Below are 14,667 nucleotides of genomic sequence, written 5' to 3'. Positions count from 1 at the left end.
GCTCACGGGCCCAGCCGCTCCGCGGCATATGGGATCTTCCCCGACCAGGGCACGAACCCGTGTCCCCTGCATCGGCAGGCGGACTCTCAACCACTGCGCCACCAGGGAAGCCCTCAAGTGCATTTCTTATATAAGTGATCTTGTCTAATTGGAGTAAAATTTTGCCATTTTTGTAGATATCCACAGCTTTCGGCACCACAGTTCCAGACATAAAATAAGCAGGTGTGCCAGAAGGTGTAGTGCCCAACTCTTTGAATATAAAGGATCCCATTATCAATTAGCCTTTATCTACATGAAACAAGACAAATGAACATGTGAATATACTGGAAGGAACCAAGAGATGTTACTGCGTGCTGGCCAAAAGAAGGCCCTATGCGTACCACTACCAATGCCTGTGGAATCTTGGACATGGAAAAGGATTGAACCAATGAACCCCAAGGACTGGAAACGGTGGACTGATTTGAAACAAAATGCAGAACTGCGGCTGCCCCCAAGTTCCAAGAGTGGAATCTGGGGATAGATTCCAAAGAAATAGGGAATTGTGGATTAAACCATCAGCAGTTCCCAAGGTAGAATCTGGGAGCAAAATCAAGGGCTGGGGTTATCCACTCAAAAACCTGGGAATTTCAGTCTGAAAGGCTAGGGGCTTGAGTCTAGGCAGTATGGTTTGCCAGCTCAACTGGGCTTCAGGCAGAATCATCTACCAGTTCAAGTTGACCTGTTCAGCAAAGGAAAATTAGATTGGGAGCTTGAATGCAAGAAGAGCAGAGCTCAAAACAAGAGGAACTCAACAATGGCCCCTTGGAAATGGCGAGAAAGATGAGAACTCAAAAAGCGTTCTCAGGGTGCCACACTTGTGTTTCTCATTGTCCTCAAATGCTGATCACATCACTGCCACCAAATCTTGTAAAAAGCAAAATTCACCTGAGTAAATTTGAAAATCTAATTGGCTTTTTTCAACAATTCATGAATCGAGCAGCATCCCATCTAGTTCTTAGAAGGGCAGCTCGAGGAGTTGTACGAAATGGAAGGTTTTTATAAGCAGAAGGGTGGGGCAAGGAAATTATTAACAAAAGAAAAAGGATTATTTCAGGTCAGGTCATCTTCTTTTTGGGGAAAAGGAACGGCAGGGGTCTTATTATACAGATTCTTTCACTAGTACGGATCAGGAAATTTCAGATTGTCTGTTTAAACGCCACGTTCCTAGGAGACATTGAAAATACAATTAAGTCTTGGTTTGCTGTCTGTGGAATAACTCCACCTTGGGCCCGTTATTTCTTTTTTAACATTATACAGGTAAGTTTGGAAAATATAATGTATACCCATGTTCCTACCAGTCACCTTTAGCAAATCTTTATCTTATTCTGTATTTACTTCAGTTAGGAATTTTTAAAGAAATACAAAATTACAGATATAATTGCTGCCTCATGTGTATCCCTCCATGATCCCATTTTCCTCCTTCTCTCCATAGAGGTAATCATTAACCTGAATTTGTTGTTAATTATTTTCATGCTATTTTTGTTTTTTAGCTACATACATGTATATGCATATGTAAAATATACGTTTCACATGTTAAAAAAATTTAAAACTATACCCATCATTTTATATATATACATATAATGTGCAAATCATTCTGAAACATTTCTTTTTGTATAAATTATGTTTTTGGAGATTTGTCCATGCTAATACATGCAGCTCTAGTTCATTCATCAACTACTATATGTGTTTTCCATTGTAGGAATACCACAGTGCATCCATTCTCATTTTAATAGTTATTTTTCAATTTTCATTACCATAAACAAGGATACAATAAAAATTCTCAGTCTGTCTCCTTACTTCTGTAGGGTATGTGCTTAGAAATGGAATTTCTGGTTCATACATTCTAAGTATCTTCAACTTTATTATCTAGTATCATGTCAAATTTACTAGATAGTGTCCAATTTTTCTCTAGAATGTTTATTTCTCCATATCCTCATCAACATTGAGGTTATTAGAATTTTGTATTTTTTACCAAAGTGTGAGTATAAAATGTATCTTCTTATTTTACTATGAATTTTCCTGGTTAACTGTGAAGTTGATTATGTTTTCATATTTTTATGGACTATTTGGAGCTCTTTGCCTATAAATTGTTTTTATACTCTGTTCATTTTTCTGTTGTGTTTTTTTTCTTATTGATTTTGTATGATTTATCACATCCTAAATACTTATATTTTATTGGTTGTATATACTGCAAATTATTTTTATATTTACTCCATTAATACTATGTGTCTGGAAGGGGTGGGAATGTATACCAAAACATAAACTTTTACCTTGACAAGAAATTTTATTTATCATTTATGTAGCACTTACAATGGGTCAAATATTTTCCTTTAAGCACTTTACACACATTAACTCATTTTAAATTTGATAAAACCCATGAGATAGGTGAGATAGGTGCTATCATTATCCCGTATTATTTTTATTGTTGCTTCAAAAATAATAGCTTTATTGAGATATAATTCACATATCATAAAACTTACCCTTTTAAAAATTGTACAGTTCAGCGATTATAGCATATTCACAAAGGTGTGCAACCATTATACATTCCATTGTATGACAGACCACATTTTATTTATCCATCCATCAGTTTATGGACATTTGGGTTGTTCTACTTTTTGGCTGTTATGATTAATACTGCTGTGAACATTTATGTACACATTTCTGTTTGAACGTATGTTTCCACTACTTTTGGGAAGATACCTAGGAGTGGAATTGCTGAGTCATAAGTTAACTCTATATTTAATTTTTTGAGGCACTGCCAAACAGTTTTCTAAAGCAGCTGCATCATTCGATATTCCTATTAGCAATCTGTGAGGGTTACAATTTCTCTACATTCTCCTCAACTTGTTACTGTCTACCTTTTTTTGTTATAGTCATCCAAATGGATGTGAAGTGATCTTGTAGGTTTCAGTTCAAATGCTACTTCCTCAGAGAGTCCTTCCCTTTTGGCCCTTCTACATTATTATCTAGCACATCTCATTTATATCCTTCAAATTTTTATAGCAATCTATGTTGTTTATGTACTCACTTGATAAGACATCGATTGTGTTCTCCATCTTGAATATTGGCTCTATGGATGTAGCTTCTCTGTCTTGTTTACTGTAATTTACAATATCCTCAGTGCTTGTTGCTTCAATAATGACTGTTCAGGACATGTAGTTTAAAAGTTAGAATAAACTACAGCATCTGGACAATTAGCAGAGGTGAATAAATAACTGCATTGGGAACCTCAGTCTTGAATGAATTGTCTTTATAGTTTTCTACAATGTGTGAAATTGATAAAATGAAGACAATTTCTTGTAACACCAATGGCCTCCCTCCTTCCTGAAAATTCTCCTCCTTCTTTCCTTTTTTCTTGAAACCTAGACTGAACCTGAGTACAGAGTTGAGTGGCTGATTAAAAATCAGAAACCCTTAGAATTGGATAGGATGAGAAAAATATCATATAGCTTATTTTACTGATTAAAAAACAGGTTCAAAAATGAGGGATTTTCCCCCCCAAGGTCACAGCAGAAAAAGTCCAGAAATTATTTTGTTTTGTATTTATTTATGTATTAATATGCCAAAGGTACATGTTCATGGATTTAAATACAGAAAATTTTAAAAATAAATTTACATTACCTAAAATTTTATCAATTTTCCTTATCTTCTCAAGGAACCAGCTTTTAGTTTTATTCATCTTTGCTATCATTTCCTTCATTTCTTTTTCATTTACTTCTGATCTGATCTTTATGCTTTCTTTCCTTTTGCTAACTTTGGGGTTTTTTGTTCTTCTTTCTCTAATTGCTTTAGGTGTAAGGTTAGGTTGTTTATTTGAGATGTTTCTTGTTTCTTGAGGTAGGATTGTATTGCTATAAACTTCTCTCTTAGAACTGTTTTTGTTGCATCCCATAGGTTTTGGGTCATTGTGTTTTCATTGTCATCTGTTTCTAGGTATTTTTTGATTTCATCTTTGATTTCTTCAGTGATCTCTTGGTTATTTAATAGTGTATTGTTTAGCCTGCATGTGTTTGTATTTTTTACATATTTTTTTCTTTTAATTGATATCTAGTCTACAGCATTGTGGTCAGAAATTGATATCTAGTCTTGCAGCATTGTACTTGATACGATTTCAATTTTCTTAAATTTACCAAGGCTTGATTTGTGACCCAAGATATGATCTATTCTGGAGAATGTTCCATGAGCACTTGAGAGGAAAGTGTATTCTGTTGTTTTTGGATGGGATGTCCTATAAATATCAATTAAGTCCATCTTGTGTAATGTATCATTTAAAGCTTGTGTTTCCTTATTTATTTTCATTTTGAATGATCTGTCCATTGGTGAAAGTGGGGTGTTAAAATCCCCATTATTATTGTGTTCCTGTCAATTTCCCCTTTTATGACTGTTAGCATTTGCCTTCTGTATTGAGTTGCTCCTATGTTGGGTGCATAAATATTTACAATTGTTTTATCTTCTTCTTGGATTGATCCCTTGATCATTATGTAGTGTCCTTGTTTGTCTCTTCAAATAGTCTTTATTTCAAGTGTCCTTCTTTGTCTCTTCAAATAGTCTTTATTTTAAAGTCTATTTTGTCTGATATGAGAATTGCTACTCTAGCTTTCTTTTGATTTCCATTTGCATGGAACTTCTCTAGACAGGAAACACAAGAGGAGGAAAAGACCTACAATAACAAAGCCAAAACAGTTAAGAAAATGGTAATAGGAATATACATATTGATAATTACCTTAAACGTAAATGGATTAAATGCTCCAACCAAGAGACACAGAATGGCTGAATGGATACAAAAACAAGACCCGTATATAAGCTGTCTGGTGGTGCTGAATTCTGTTAGCTTTTGCTTGTCTGTAAAGCTTTTAATTTCTCTGTCGAATCTGAATGAGATCCTTTCTGGGTAGGGTAATCTTGGTTGTAGTTTTTTCCCTTTCATCACTTTAAATATGTCCTGCTACACCCTTCTGGCTTGCAGAGTTTCTGCTGAAAGATCAGCTGTTAACTTTATGGGGATTCTATTGTATGTTATTTGTTGCTTTTCCCTTGCTGCTTTTAATATTTTTTCTTTGTATTTAATTTTTGATAATTTGATTAATATATGTCTTGGTGGGTTTCTCCTTGGATTTATCCTGTATGGGACGCTCTATGCTTCCTGGACTTGATTGACTTTTTCCTCTCCCCCATTAGGGAAGTTTTCTATTATGATCTCTTCAAATATTTTTTCAGTCCCTTTCTTTTTCTCTTCTTCTGGGATTCCTATAATTTGAATGTTGGTGCATTTAATGTTGTCTCAGAGGTCTCTGAGACCGTCCTCAATTCTTTTCATTCTTTTTTCGTTATTGTGCTGTGAAGTAGCTATTTCCACTGTTTTATCTTCCAGGTCACTTATCCGTTCTTCTGCCGCAGTTATTCTGCTCTTAATTCCTTCTAGAGAATTTTTATTTTCATTTATTGTGCTGTTCATCACTGTTTGTTTGCTCTTTAGTTTTTCTAGGTCCTTGTTAAATTTTTTTTTTATTTTCTCCATTCTGTTTCCAAGATTTTGTATCATCTTTACTATCATTATTCTGAATTATTTTTCAGGTAGACTATCTATTTCCTCTTCATTTGTTTGGTCTGGTGGGTTTTTACCTTGCTCCTTCATCTGTTGTGTATTTCTCTGTCTTTTCATTTTACTTAACTTACTGTATTTGGGATCTCCTTTTCACAGGCTGCAGGTTCGTAGTTCCCATTGTTTTTGGTATCTGTCCCCAGCGGGTAAGATTGGTTCAGTTGGTTGTGTAGGCTTCCTGGTGGAGGGGACTTGTTTCTTTGTTCTGGTGGATAAGGCTGGATCTTATCTTTCTGGTGGGCAGGACCACGTCTGATGGTGTGTTTTGGGGTCTGTGAACTTATTATGATTTTAGGCAGCCTCTATGCTAATAGGTTGGGTTGTGTGTCTGTCTTGCTAGTTGTTTGGCATGGGGAGTCCAGCACTGTAGCTTGCTGGTCATTGACTGGAGCTGGGTCTTAGCATTGAGAAGGACATCTCTTGGAGAGCTCTCGCCGATTGATATTACATACGGCTGGGAGGTCTCTGGTGGACCAATATCCGGAACTCAGCTCTTCCACCTCAGAGGCTCAGGCCTGACACCCAGTCAGAGCACCAGGACCTGTCAGCCATATGGCCAGGTACCTGGGGATTTTCTTGCCTTTTGGGAAGTCTGAGGTCTTCTGTCAGTGTTCAGTAGGTGTTCTCTAGGAGCTTTCCCACATGTAGATGTATTTTTGATGTGTTTGTGGGGAGGAAGGTGATCTCCATGTCTTACTCCTCCACCATCTTGAAGGTCCGCCTCCTGCTGAGCCCCTGAGCTCGTTATCTCTCCCGCCTCAGGAGGTGCTGGGTGTCCCTCTTGGTGCCTTTGTGACTTATGCCTGAGGAGATTTCAGGCTTTCCTTGAGCATTTCTTTTCCAGACCGGGTCCAGAAACCTTCATTAAATCTTGATTGGGACAGTTTGAGAAGAGGGCAGTGTGTTATCTCATTTGTCACAGGAAAGAGCTAAATTGGACTCCATGTTCTATATGTTTCTTTGACTTTTTTTCTAAAATTCTACCTTTTAGAAATAACTGTTAACATTTTGTGGTATATCTTTCAGGAATTGCTTCTATGCATATTCAGTAATATAAATGTAAATATAAATGCTAAATTTGCAGTAAATTGTTGCAGCAATAACAGAAGACTAATATACCTAGTATGAAGGTACTATAACTTATTTGACCAATTACTTATTATTGGGTATTTAGGTTGAATCTTGGTTTGGTTCGTTTGTTCTTATGCCAGCATGAGAAAGGAAATAAGCAGTTTTGCACCTTCAACATTTCTCACTTGTCTGATTATTTCCTGAGATAAATTCTTAGAGATGAAATTGCAGGGTCAAAAAGTTTTTAAAGGCTTTTGGCATCTGCTGTCAAATTGCATTTAGACCAAACTTTTTTTTTACCGCTTTATTTTAGAGAGCATTGGAACACTGGTGATTTTTATTCTTTTAAAATTTTGATCATATGATAGGTAAAATGTTAGGATTACATTTTTGTTTTAATTTGCAATTTTTTTGACCACTAGTGGGTGGAGAACATGTTTTAAAGTTTAGGGATTAAAAGTGGTGACAAGCTAATTGTTCTCTGATGCCAAATTTATTCACCCTGGTTAATTCTATTAGATTGTCCAAATAACAATGAAAATGTTTTCTTAAACCACTGAGACAATTCATATTTATATAAACATATATAATATATAATTATATAAAATATAAAGTTATTGTATATATATTCAAAATTTTTGAGATAGCAATATAATCAATTGCAATTTCATGAAGTTTATGGGTATGATTTTATGAAGAAATGCTTATTTCAGATAGAGCTTAAGAAGTTAGAAACAAAAGCAAGAGATTTGTAAAGCAAAGCAATTTTTAGTGAAGTATTAATTAAATGTAGAGCAGTTGAATCTTTTTCTTTCTTTGATTTTCAGTCAATTTGGGTCATCTTTTAAAAAAAAATAAGAATCTCTAAATAATTGCATGGCCACATTACTCTCCAGGGCACATTTTATAATTTCTGTGGTATGTGTGTATGTGTGAGGGTGGTGGGGAGAAGAGATAAATACCAGTTAGTAATAATGATAATATAATACATTCTTTGAAAAAGTATCTGGGTATAGTAACTTTGGAAAGAAGGCACTAATTCTTTTCACCTTAATGGAAATTATGTCCATTTCTTTTTTCTAAGTACTCCCTATGTTTCACCATTAAATGAGGCTCTTGAAAGTCAACCAAATATATCTTCTACATTTCTATATATAACACCATTCCTGTGCAGATATGTTATCACTATCCTATGAGAGGAAAGGAAAGCCCCTAGAAGGGAAGAAGTAAGGGGAGAGAATAAAGATAAAGGGTCCCTTAAAAATTAGATCAGTGCATATCTACGCCAGGATACTATCAGTGTTACCTAAAATGTGGGGGGAACAAAGGTATTTGTTTACTGTAACTTGATATACAATTTTTTTTTTACCACTTTAGGGAACCTTATTAGAAAGTATGAAAAACTGAAAAGGCATGATGATATCATAGCAATTTTTTAAAGGAGAAACTGAAAGCTCAAGTAATTGTGTACATTAGGGAATGTTGCATTTTAGGCATTGTCATTTTGATAAAAAAGGAATTCAAGAATATTGTAAATACTTATACCTTCTCAGTGAGTGGTCCTCTCTGCATTATTTATGAAAGGACCTTTTATAGATAAGAACTAGCATTTGGTGCAATTTTGATTTGCAGCTGTCATCATAAAACCTTGATTTTGTTTTCAGATTTGTTTTCAGTTTCACAAATAAAAATGACTCAAACTGAAATTAAAGGAGAAACTGCCGAAGAAACCTTTTGATTAAATCTATCAGAAGTGATAGCAGTGTGGCTGTTTAGCATTTGATTGTAAATTCTTTTTTCTGTTGACCTTCCCGACAGGTTTATGTTGGATACATCTAATTTCCTGAAGTGTTTTCAAAGATGTGGGCATTTTGATTAAAAATATTCCCACAAAAATTTCCAAACATCTTTTTAAGGTATCTTAAAATTAATTTAGTAAGACACTATAAGGAAATGCTGTTATTACAGAAACAGTTTCAGAGGAAAAAAAATAAGATGTGTTATTTGGATTTAGAACTTCAAAGCTAGAATTGTTCTTATAAAAGGAAAAAAAAAGTTTTCTCATGGTTAATCTCACTTTTTAAATAGAGTGAGATGAGATGGAGTATTTGAAATGAAAATGGTTAAGGAATCACTTTTACACCATGGTGGCAGAATGTTTTTTGTCTTTAATATTTTTTATTGTTAAAACACCTACACACAATATATAGTCATGTACGTGGAAAATTTTAAATCAATACATGTATAAAATTAAAATTATTCCCCCTTTTCCATTCCCTAGAGATAATCACTGTTCACACTTCAATTCAGAACACTTAAGAGCTTTTTCTATACACATATATACACATAACCATGAATACACAGAACTGTATTTAAATAACACTGTGATCAGACTGAATTTACTCCATAGTCATATCCTCTTTGTCTTTTGCTTTTTTTAAATGTCAGATTTATTGAGTTATAATTTATACACACTTTAATTCTACTTCTTGGGCAAAACAAAACATAGAAGTCTGTGGGAATGGCAAAAAAAAAAAATTTCAGGAATCAGAGATGCTGTGGAAATTGGGTTTATTGATTCAATAAACAACAAAGGATAATTCTTCTATTTTTCCACTTACCCCATCTACAGTTTTTGGTATTTGCACTGAATCATCACCTTGAGCAGGGTGTGGATGCATCACTATTATGTGAAAGCTGTATGACCCCACACTGCAGTGTTCTAGGGTTAGTCCCCAAACTTTAATCATGAGGAATTAAAAAGAACCAAAATTAAAGTGTATATTGACTAAGGTTAAGTGGGAGTAAAAGTCTTTATTTTTGGTAAAGAATTTCATTTATGGATTCCCCTAGACCTGCAAATCTCTAGAAATTATACACATAATTATTTCAGCTATGTCCTCTCATTTTGTAAGTCACATTAGGGGAGGGGTCTAAGACTGAAGGATTTTCATAGTCTTTTAAAATTGGTATGGATACATTATATACTATCAGCTAAAAGTATCATAAAATATACTTTTACACAGTGTAATGTTGTAATAAGAAATATATATGTGGTCTTCCTCTCTGGTTTCTGGCACAGAACTCCTAATATTATACAATAAATTAATATTTGCTTTTTGTCCCTGGTAGCTTAAGCAGCTCTGGAGAGATGAATAAAGGCAAAATGAGCATGTTTTTTCATTAATAACAAGAACTTTTCAACCACAACTTGGTTTATTTTAATAAAGTGACTTTTTGGAAAGCCCATAAAATGAGGGGCTAGTGGTCAAGGGAGTCAACCATGTGACTAGAGGGTTGAAACTTTCCACCCTATGTCCTGACCTCTGGGGAGAGAGGCTGGAGGTTGAGTTAATCACTAATTGTCAATGATTTAACCAATCATATCTAGGTAATAAAGCCTCCATAAAAAACAAATGAAAGGATTTGGGGAGCATCTATGTTGGTGAATGAACTGAGGTGCTCAGAGGGAGCTACACCCTGGGAGGGCATGGAAGCTCTGTTCCCCTTATCCCATGCCTTGCCCTATACTTCTATTTTTCTGTTCACCTATATCTTTTATTATACTCTTTATAACAAACAGGCAAGTGTAAGTATCTTCTTCCCTGAGTTCTGTGAGTTGTTATAGCAAATTATTGAAGCTGAGAAGGGGGTTGTGGGAATCCTCAGTTTGTAGCCAACTCAGCCAGAAGCACAGGTGACAAGCTGGGATTTGCAATTGGCCTGTGAAGTGGGGGACAGTCTTACGGACCTGATCCCTTAATCTGTGGTCTGTGCCAACTCCTGGCAGTTAGTGTCAGAATTAAGTTAAATTGTAAGACACCCAGTCAGTGTCTGCTGAGAACTGGAGTGGAAAAACTCACACATTTGGTGCCAGAAGTGGGGCAAATAGAGGAAACAGAGTTTTCCTTTACCTGGGTGAAGCAGACTGTTTTGAGCAGTACTTATCAGTATGATAGTCTCTATTTGTTATAATCCTTTTACATATGTTGAAAAGGTTCCCAGGAATTTTAGTAAATCTTTTCCTACCTTTATTCAGCATAAACTTCCTTAAGCTTAAAAGAATTTTCTCATTAGACACAACCAAATTTTGATTCTATAATAGCATTATTTCTATTGCTTCTCAGTCTTTTGGCTAAGATTAAGTATAATAGCACTATTTCTGGTAGAATAATGGATAAGAGGAAAATTTTACAGTTTAGCTTATGGATAATTATTGATATTTCTAAGCATTTGGGATATATTTAATGTTCATGGATTTAGATGTTTTAAATTTGTAGTAGCAAATTATAATACAAAATCCAATGAAAATATAGTCATAGTTTTATTATAACTGTATTATTTGTAACATACTCATATTACAGGTATTGAAGACTGAAGTGACATGATAAATTACTTCCTGATTTGTTGTTGAGTCAAAAGTTGGTTTAAGTCTAATTTTTTTTGATTATCTGGAAAAAAATAAATTATAAAATTAAATTTTATATTGGACTAAAAAGCAAAAAAAATAAAAAACCCGAAAAAACCTTGCTTTTAAGATATTTCAATTGGCCTTGAATAACATGGTTTTGAACTGTGGGAGTCCACTTACATGCAGACTTTTTTCAATAGTAAATAGTACAGTACTATACAATCAGTGGCTGTTGAATCTGCATTTGCAGATTCAAATATGTATACGGAGGGCTGACTATAGGTTATATGCATATTTTTGACTGTGGGGAGGGTTGGCATCCCTAACCTCCATGTTGTTCAAGGGTCGACTGGATTTTGTATTCTGTAATTTTTAGACATAGCTTAAAAGTACTTAACCTTATGTATTATTTAAAAGTACCTCTAGGATTTCTTTCTTTTTTTTTTTTTAACCAGTGTTTCAGTATTAGCTTATCAAGTGTTAGATGAAGTTACTTTTTTGTGTTTGGAGAATTACATTATACTTAGTATCTTGCATAATGTCGATACTTAATAGAAAGTTTAACTAGATTTATCATACCCACTGAGGTCCTCTTCTGAAAAATCTGAGGTTTGATATAAACTTTCCATTGTGGATCTTCTAGACTCTCCTAAAATAAAAAGATGTATACATTTAATGTCTTATCACAAATAGAATTTACAGTTCTTTTGAGTTTGAACGTGGGAATCTCTTTTCAGGGGTCTCTACCCTTATCACCTGTACGACAAAAGTTTATGTATAACTTGTATCACCAGTGCAGATTATATCGGTCAAAGATGGCCACAATGATATCTCCCACTCTACACGTTCCTCAAAAGTATGTTCTTGCCACTTCCCCTTCAAGAGGTGGAATCCAATTGCCCTCCTCTTGAAACTGGGCTAGGCATAGTACTATTTTGTAATCAATAGAATGTGGAGGAAGTGACTGCATGACTTCCAAACCTAGATAAGAAAAGGCTGTGCTGCTTCCACCTGGTTCTCTTAGGATATTTGCCAGTCGCCATATAAGAAGTCTTACCACCCTGAGATTGTCATCCTGGTGAGACCATGTACAGATGCTCCAGTTGACAGTCCCAGCTGAGCCCAGCCTTCTAGCTATCCTGTCAAAGCTCCACTATGTGAGTAAAACTTTCTTGGATCCTTCAGATCAACCCATCTGTCAGTTGAGTATTATCATTGGGTAACCTAAATGGATGTCTAGCCAAGCCAGGTTCGAATTCCTAACCCACAGAATTCTTGTGATATATGAAATGGCAAATGGAACAGCCACTGTTTGGGGATAAGATGACTTGTTAAAGCAAAACTCTGAAGGACAATTAATTTAGAGAGCAATATAAAGTAACCAAATAATCAAATATGATATGGAAAATTTAGACATAAACAGAAATATTAATTTATTACTTAACTTTCATATCTGCCTTTCTACTTTTTTTAACATCTTTATTGAAGTGTAATTGCTTTATAATGGTGTGTTAGTTTCTGCTTTATAACAAAGTGAATCAGCTGTACATATACATATATCCCCATATCTCCTACCTCTTGTATCTCCCTCCCACTCTCCCTATCCCACCCCTCTAGGTGGTCACAAAGCACTGAGCTGATCTCCCTGTGCTATGTGGCTGCTTTCCACTAGCTATCTATTTTACATTTGGTAGTATATACAAGTTCATGTCACTCTCACACTTCATCCCAGGGTTACCCTTCCTCCTCCCCATGTTCTAAAGTCGATTCTGTACATCTGCATCTTTATTCCTGTCCTGCTCCTAGGTTCTTCATGACCACTTTTTTTTTTTTTTTAGATTCCATATATATGTGTTAGCATTTGGTATTTGTTTTTCTCTTTCTGACTTACTTCATTCTGTATGACAGACTCTAAGTCCATCCACCTCATTACAAATAACTCAATTTCATTTCTTTTTATGGCTGAGTAATATTCCATTGTATATATGGGCCACATCTTCTTTATCCATTCATCTATCGATGGACATTGAGGTTGCTTCCATGTCCTGCCTATTGTAAATAGAGCTGCAATGACAATTTGGTACATGAGTCTCTTTGAATTATGGTTTTCTCAGGGTATATGCCCAGTAGTGGGATTGCTGGGTCATATGGTAGTTCTATTTTTAGTTTTCTAAGGACCCTCCATAAAGTTCTCCATAGTGGCTGTATCAATTTACACTACCACCAAGAGTGCAAGAGGGTTCTCTTTTCTCCACACCCACTCCAGCATTTATTGTTTGTAGATTTTTTGAAGATGGCCATTCTGACCTGTGTGAGGTGATACCTCATTGTAGTTTTGATTTGCATTTCTCTAATCATTAGTGATGTTAAGCAATCTTTCATGTGTTTGTTGGCAATCTGTATATCTTCTTTGGAGAAATGTCTATTTAGGTCTTCTGCCCATTTTTGGATTGGGTTGTTTGTTTTTTAGATATTGAGCTGCCTGTGCTGCTTGTAAATTTTGGAGATTAATGCTTTGTCAGTTGCTTTATTTGAAAATATTTTCTCCCATTCTGAGGGTTATCTTTTTGTCTTGTTTATGTTTTCCTTTGCTGTGCAAAAGCTTTTGTTTCATTGCGTCCCATGTGTCTATTTTTGTTTTTACTTCCATTTCTCTAGGACGTGGGTCAAAAAGGATCTTGCTGTGATTTATATCATAGAGAGTTCTGCCTGTGTTTTTCTCTAAGAGTTTTCTAATGTCTGGCCTAACATTTAGGCCTTTAATCCATTTTGAGTTTATTTTTGTGTATAGTGTTAGGGAGTGTTCTAATGTCATTCTTTTACATGTAGCTGTCCAGTTTTCCCAGAACCACTTATTGAAGAGGCTGTCTTTTCTCCATTGTATATTCTTGCCTCTTTTATCAAAAATAAGGTGACCACATGTGTGTGGGTTTATGTCTGGGCTTTCTATTCTGTTCCATTGATCTACATTTCTGTTTTTATGCCAGGACCATACAGTCTTCATTACTGTAGTTTTGTAGTATAGTCTGAAGTCAGGGAGCCTGATTCCTCCAGCTCTGTTTTGGTTTCTCAAGATTGGTTTAGTTATTGAGGGTCTTTTGTGTTTCCATACAAATTGTGAAATTTTCTGTTCTAGTTCTGTGGAAAATGCCATCGGTAATTTGACAGGGATTGCATGGAATCTGTAGATTGCTTTGGGTAGAATAGTCATTTTCACAATGTTGATTCTTCCAATCCAAGAACATAGTATATCTCTCCATCTGTTTGTATCATCTTTAATTTCTTTCATCAGTGTCTTATAGTTCTTTGCATAAAGGTCTTTTGTCTCCTTAGGTAGGTTTATTCTTGATATTTTATTCTTTTTTTTGCAATGGTAAATGGGAGTGTTTCCTTAACTTCTCTTTCAGATTTTGCATCATTAGTGTATAGGAATGCAAGAGATTTCTGTGCATTAATTTTGTATCCTGCTACTTTACCAAACTCATTGATTAGCTCTAGTAATTTTTTGGTAGCATCTTTAGGATTCTCTACATATAGGATCATG

General features: G+C 35.0%; 1 protein-coding gene across 2 annotated transcripts in view; it reads right to left on the bottom strand.

Moving 5' to 3' along the window:
• Positions 1-8,884: 8,884 nt before the first annotated feature.
• Positions 8,885-14,667, bottom strand: part of TTC29 (tetratricopeptide repeat domain 29) — a 261,762-nt gene continuing 255,979 nt past the window's right edge. The window contains exons 12-13 of one of the 2 annotated variants that reach the window (XM_033857319.2): positions 11,703-11,772; positions 8,885-11,163 (exon numbers count right to left, since the gene is read on the bottom strand). In XM_033857319.2, the coding sequence (XP_033713210.1) occupies positions 11,160-11,163; positions 11,703-11,772 (74 nt within the window). In that variant the 3' untranslated portion in view covers positions 8,885-11,159. Of the gene's footprint in view, positions 11,164-11,209; positions 11,773-14,667 lie in introns of those variants that run through there. The other variant, XM_073805519.1, reaches the window with a different exon arrangement.

The sequence above is a fragment of the Tursiops truncatus genome, chromosome 5 (assembly GCF_011762595.2).
Source record: "Tursiops truncatus isolate mTurTru1 chromosome 5, mTurTru1.mat.Y, whole genome shotgun sequence".
Lineage (NCBI taxonomy): Eukaryota > Metazoa > Chordata > Mammalia > Artiodactyla > Delphinidae > Tursiops > Tursiops truncatus.
The sequence above is the reverse complement of the archived record's forward strand: the minus strand, read 5'-3'. Positions and strand labels throughout refer to the sequence as shown.